General features: G+C 40.8%; 1 protein-coding gene across 1 annotated transcript; it reads right to left on the reverse strand.

The window, feature by feature from the left end:
* LOC109232150 (probable xyloglucan endotransglucosylase/hydrolase protein 7) lies at window positions 4,177-6,352 on the reverse strand. The gene is made up of 4 exons (XM_019397830.1): window positions 5,915-6,352; window positions 5,696-5,796; window positions 5,090-5,286; window positions 4,177-5,003 (listed from the first exon to the last, which is right to left on the reverse strand). The coding sequence occupies exons 1-4, from the start codon at window positions 6,099-6,101 to the stop codon at window positions 4,613-4,615; spliced, it is 876 nt and encodes a 291-aa protein (XP_019253375.1). The 5' UTR covers window positions 6,102-6,352; the 3' UTR covers window positions 4,177-4,612.

Consider the following 6,969-nt stretch of genomic DNA (forward strand, 5'->3'; position numbering starts at 1 on the left):
TTCTATGTGTTATACTGCACATTCTCCGATATGTAATACCTTTCATTGCATCAATTTTTGCAAGCTTACCGTAAAGAACTGGGCATGTACAACTCTCATTCATATTTTGAGGAGGTTAGGGTTAATGTCCCCTCATTTATGTATTCATATTTTGGTTATTAATCTATATGGTAGGGGTCGATGCCAAACCCCCCGCTACTTCAAGGCTGTTTAGAAAAGCATTATTTCGTTTTTCTTTTTATATCAAATGACCTGGTATCTAGCTAGTGAAGACTCATGTCTATTAGCTTTGCAAATTTTGAAGAAATTATCTCAAATGAGTCTGAAGTACCGATTCACCTTCGCAAAAGACACTTTCAAAGGCATCGGCATCTATCAAGCATTTAAACCTACAAGGAACTTGGATATTGAGTAATATATTACGCATTTGATAGCGTTTTGCTGCCTTAATTTTGGCTTCATATTTTCATGTTTTCCTTGTTATAAGAACGACATTGTTTAACCAAAAAATGGAATTTCAATCAAAGCTTTATTTTTAGAAGAACTCGGGTTACTGATAATCGGAAATGAATAAAAAAATGGATTTTGATAACCAATAGATAGCAGAAAACAAAGTAAACCAGTATATTCAGATGATATTGTCGTGTCCTTACAAATGATCAGTCTTCTCGCTTTTATAGCTATTTTTAAGTTATACGTTTTGCCTTTATCATAATAAGGTCATTATGGACGATTAAAGGCATTAAATGCTACGTTACATAATTGTATGGGTCAGAATCCGATCTCACGGTAATTAACGGAGTTAATCTCGTCTTGAGCTAATCCATAATTAATAAGTGGTATGGCCACTTATTCATAACAGGATTCGACTCTTATCCGATTTAATCTACGAGGGCACGGCCCATTCATTCCCCCATGGGGACGGAACCTCAGCGTGGCCACGACCATTTATTGCCAGCTCACGAAGCTCACATCTATAAATACTAAGAGCGGAATCCCTAGAAAGGGGGCTGCTTCTTCACCACTATTCACAAAAGAGAGAGAGAAGAGAAAAATATACTCATCTTATGGGAAGAGAAAACACCATTGTAAGGCTCTGAACCTCTTCATGGAGAGGCAGACCAAACCAATATTATCAATAAAAGCTGTTAAGATTTCTTCTCCTAACCTTGAGTACTTATTTTCATGTTCTTCGCTTGGTCCAATGGATTATTACGATTTGCTATGATTTTTCCGTAACTTATTTGTATTATTTTGCACTCATAAAGCACACGATAACTTTTGAGCAAACAATTTGGCACCGTCTGTGGGGATTTCATAGCAAAATCGCGTAGTTCTTCCATGGACCAAAAGGAAAGAAACGCCGGAAAAGGAAGAACAACCCAGCTTAAACAAGCCAAAGCGGCATATCAGGCCGATGGAACTCGAAGATCTCGAATCGAGATCCAGTTCCTCTGTCTCTCATCTATCGGATGGTGCAAACAAGAAGAAGAAGCCCCCCCCCCTCTTTTGGGGAGAATCTTCGTAAGAGATCTCCCACATCCCTGATAAGGGCTCCAGCCGGAAACCAGCACGGAGGAATCTCGAATCGAGAATCGCTTCGAGACAGCCTACATACCCCGGTTGGGAAGATAACGATTAAACTGCTCAAGATCTCGAATCAAAACCGAGCTTCAGCTCCCAAAAACCCACGAACCAAGACAGGCTATGCGCCTTCACCAAAAAAGTTCAACTACGGTTGAACCGGGACTCAGGCTATGCGCCTTCACCAAAAAAAGTTCAACTACGGTTGAACCGGGACTCAGGCTATGCGCCTTCGCCAAAAAGTTCAACTACGGTTGAACCAAGACAGGCTATGCGCCTTCGCCAACAAGTTCAACTACGGTTGAACNCATAAAGAGGGGAAGAAAAGGGAATTCAACCACTAAAGAACTTACGTGCATGGTTCCAAGCCTCTGGGAACCCAGTAGCATCCGCCACCAGATGCCTGGTCCTGATATAAAAGAAGTGCTCGAAAGGGCGAGGGTCGACCTCGTCATCCAATCTCATGACCAGGCCTCTCGACCCACGAGGGCACGCCTGAATCATGGTGCCACGGACTCTATGGGGAGCGTAGAGACTAAGCACATGCTGCAGCGTGACCTCCCTACGGGCCAATTCCGCGTACTTGATGAACATTGCCAACAATTTGTAGAGGGAAGGAGTGAGCTGACCCGGGCACACCCCGTAATAACGGCAGAAATCCACCACCAGCATTGGGAGCGGGATCTTGAACCCCAACCTGAAAGGATAGGCGTAAAAAATGCAGTATCCCCTGCGGTCGGTGTGGACCCTCTCCTCGCTTCTAGCGAGAACGATGTCTGCATGGGTGGGAATGACCCCCTGTTCCCGTAATCGGGCCACCCCAATCTCCCCCATTAATGGGGCTTCATCCACCGAGTCCTCTCCACCGTCGATAGTGAAATCAATCGCCAGACCTCCGGGCCGAAGAACTACCTCGTCAACCGACGGAACTTCTCCGGTCTCTATCTGTTCTGCACCTCCCATTGCCGGAGGTGGCCCTTCAACTACCGGAAAATCTATCGGAAGAGCATCGTGGGAAGAACTGCCTGCCATTGTTGATCTACTAAAGAGAAAGGGATAGAATTCGGTGGGCAAGACAAAGGTTATCACAATCAAAGGAAAGAAAGGAGAATATGAATTAGCAGAATGAAAAAGTTTCCTCAGAATCTCTCTCAGATGAACAATGAAGATATGAGAAATGAATGCCTCAACCCACCTTTATAGGCAACATAAACGGCTCTCGCGAAACCCAATAGCCATCATTAACTGCACGACCAACCGTAAAACGGTTCGGTTCTGCCGAAGCATGCGTCATTATGACAAGCTCCGCGAAGCGGCTTCTCAGCCATCCGCCAACGTCCCGCCTTCAGAATAATCGCAACGGCCTGCGAACGCTGAAAGAATGTGCCGTACGCCTTCAAAATTCTGGACGTGACCAAATACGTACCTGGCGCATACTCGTTCCCCAATATATGAAAGGCTACGACCATCTCTAATGTATGAAAGGCTCTCCAATATATGAAAGGCTACGGCCATCCCCATTATAGGAAAGGCTACGACCATCTCTAATGTATGAAAGGCTCTCCAATATATGAAAGGCTACGGCCATCTCCAACGTGTAAACGGCTAAGGCCACCGCCGTCAATAAGTCGACCCCCTTATTCGAGTTTTTTTTTAATTACAATCGATGAAGTTCGCTCATCGAGCTCGGCCGAAACACGACCTCAATAAGCGGAGGGACTAACTGTATGGGTCAGAACCCGATCTCACGGTAATTAACGGAGTTAATCTCGTCTTGAGCTAATCCATAATTAATAAGTGGTATGGCCACTTATTCATAACATGATTCAACTCTTGTCCGATTTAATCTACGAGGGCACGGCCCATTCATTCCCCCATGGGGACGGAACCTCAGCGTGGCCACGGCCATTTATTGCCAGCTCACGAAGCTCACATCTATAAATACTAAGAGCGGAAGCCCTAGAAAGGGGGCTGCTTCTTCACCACTATTCACAAAAGAGAGAGAGAAGAGAAAAATATACCCATCTTATGGGAAGAGAAAACACCATTGTAAGGCTCTGAACCTCTTCATGGAGAGGCAGACCAAACCAATATTATCAATAAAAGCTGTTAAGATTTCTTCTCCTAACCTTGAGTACTTATTTTCATGTTCTTCGCTTGGTCCAATGGATTATTACGATTTGCTATGATTTTCCCGTAACTTATTTGTATTGTTTTGCACTCATAAAGCACACGATAACTTTTGAGCAAACAATAATCATTGCAATTTAATACAGATCCTCTAACGTTTTCAGTATTTAATGCTTATTAAACACTGTATCTGGGCTCTCCTGTATTGTCAGGTTCATTCTTCTCAGCTTTTAGACTTAAATAGGTACGAGCATCGAGTCTTTTGAATATTTGCTCGTACCTCTTCTTGTGCTTCTGCTCGTATCTATTGCAACTCGTGCCTCTTTGCTTTATCACCATTCTTTGACCTGCCTACGTGTCATGACATGTCATCTTTCAATCACTTCGATATGCATAAACTCAGTTTTACCCAATACAGGTATGACAAACATTATTTTGATGTTGAAAAGATTATAGCCAAGAGAAGAATAAAACATCACATCCTTTTCACAATGCAAGCAAGAAGAAACATTATTGGCTCTCGTGCAGTTTACAGCAAATACAGACAACACCAATTAAAGCAATAAAATGACATTTGACTTTTGCCCACCACTTACTACTCTTAGACCTTCGGTAGATCTCACGTTCACAAATCACAACAACACGGAGCTTTCAATAATATGAGCTAGCTAATTAACGGACCCATGACAATATCAACATAAATTAAATACAACAAATTTCTTCTCTTCTCCCCTTCCCCCTTCTTTGTAGGGACATATGTGTAGTGTCGGTAACGATGATTATATACTGATATCTATATGCAGCATTCTTTTTCACCTGGTTTCCGAATTTAATCACCGCTCCAATTATATGCACCATTTAATATGTATACAAATAATGGACAGTTGATGTAAAAGTTTCATATTCCGGCCACACATTCTGGTGGGGGGACTGGATTTCTGGATTTGTCAGTGCAATAATCATAGATCATGTGGTTCATTCTAACCCAGCGATATTGCCTTGCTTCCACAGCACTGAGTTGTTGGTAATTAGCTCCTTCCCACCAATTGCGTGGATTTGAGGCACAATTTGCTGGTCCTGGCATTGCACATCCCTCTATGTCAAAGTCCTTGTAGTATGCGTAAAATGGGGATTTGCTCCAATTTATTTTCTCTAATCCACCTCTCGTTGCCCAGTCATCGGCTTCCCACAATGTTGAATACACTCCCATGGGTTGGAATTTGGGGAATGGGATTCCTTTTGCTTCGTTGTTCTTATACACTCTAATGGGTACTGAGTCCACGTAGAATCTTCAATAGTACAAACAGTAAAGTATTATTTTTTGTGATTTTTAATTAAAAGATCGATGGAAGAATAATTGTTAAGTACGGCTTACACAGTATGATGGTGGTTCCAAAGAATAGTGTAGGTATGAAAATCAGCGGATGGATCGAACCAAAGGTTGATCCTTTGTTCCTTGTCGCCCTTTCCATGGACATAGACATTCGTTTGGACAGTGTACGGCTGGCCTGACCTGTTTCCCAAGAACTCAAAGTCTAGCTCGTCCCTTACGTTATCTGTGTCCGAGTTCATCTACAAATGATAATGTCACATGCAATAATTAATTTCCGCGAGCTTTAACTTCTTTGCACTAATAGTATATAATTGTTTTACGTATTATAATTGCTTACAATGATGAGTAACTGTCTATAGTGATTTAAAATTGGTAACATGAAAATGCAATGCTTTAAGTGATTAAAAACCATAGTTAAATATTTTACACTGAAATTTATATAATTAGATTCTGTTCATATTTAGATTAAACCTCTTTCTTTTACTTTTCCAGGAAATGAAATCTAGGGGTAAATTGTGACACCCAAGTAAATCTCTCGCCGACGAAAACACGAAAGAGATACTGGGTATAAACTCATGTAAGCTTATCTTACAATACTACTAGTGGATCGCGCTGTTATATAAACTAAACTAAGTACACTCTACTTACGTAAAAGGCGGTGACAGTTCCAGCAGAGTCGCCAGGAACGAGCTTGATCTTCATGCTAACACGTCCAAAGAGGTACTTGCTTTTGGAAGCAAACCCACATCCTAAAATCAAAAGGCAGCGATATTCAATTACTAGCTTCATGCATGAGCATGACAATTTAAATTAAACGCAGAATAAACTAAAAAAAACAAGAAATGTAGTAATTAACTATCGTATAACCTGAGTTTTGGTCGAGTATAAGCTGAATAGCCTTGCCGCCATCGATTTGCTTGATGTGAGAGTCAGCCCATGCCACTTTAAAGTCCTGTAAAAAAGTGGCGGGTCGTGCACTCACCGAAAATGAAAAGGTCAAGGCATATAGCAATATTACAATGACAGCGGAATATTTTAAGGGAGAGGAAATCATTTTTTCTTTAAAAGAAACCAATGAGAAGTACTGTATATAGGTTATACCATTGAAGTTGTGCTGATTGTCTGAAATTTGTGATCTTTATATATGCGTTAACATGAGGAGAAGGAAAGGAAAGAAAGGAAGATGATGGAGACTGGTGAATTCAAATGGAAAAGCCTCCATCTAGGATTACCTTTCCATACAGCCAACTGCAAGCAGTCATTGGACCCCCTAATATATATTGTACACCTAATTCTCTCTGCGCCTAACTTCATTAGTCATATCATCATTTAAGAACTCCCCATATCTTTCCTTTCAGATTTCTTACTGTTCTCTAATGTAATCTAATAAGCTACATGTCTAATCCACTCCCTATTGTTTTTTTAATTTTTAGCTTCATATATAAGTTTTGACTTTGTATACCTTAGTTTCATTTCACTTCCTATTTTACGCTATAGGGATATAGATACACGTTACAAATAGATGTTCTTTTATCATGATGAGTTCTACTTGAACCGAACATGCATGCATGTCTCTATCATGATATTTTGCAACTTCTACTATCCAAATAGCTTCCTTTTTGCAGTTAAATGTCCTGATTTATTTATTTAGAGTCAATCCCTGATTGGTGTTGTAGTATTCAACTTATGATCTGGATGTACACTGAAACCTACTTTGTTTGTTTCAATTTATATCTTTATTTTTCTCTGCATTTGTTGTTTGGTCTTGGAGGGGGTTAATTATGAAATAACAAACTTCATTACTGTTACATTAGGTGCCATAAATAACATTTATGGGTACACCCAGTGTTTGGATGGTCAATCATGCATTATTGCTAACGTAGGTTGAGGACCTATGCTATGATTATTGAGGATACAACTTT

The sequence above is a fragment of the Nicotiana attenuata genome, chromosome 9 (genome assembly GCF_001879085.1).
Source record: "Nicotiana attenuata strain UT chromosome 9, NIATTr2, whole genome shotgun sequence".
Lineage (NCBI taxonomy): Eukaryota > Viridiplantae > Streptophyta > Magnoliopsida > Solanales > Solanaceae > Nicotiana > Nicotiana attenuata.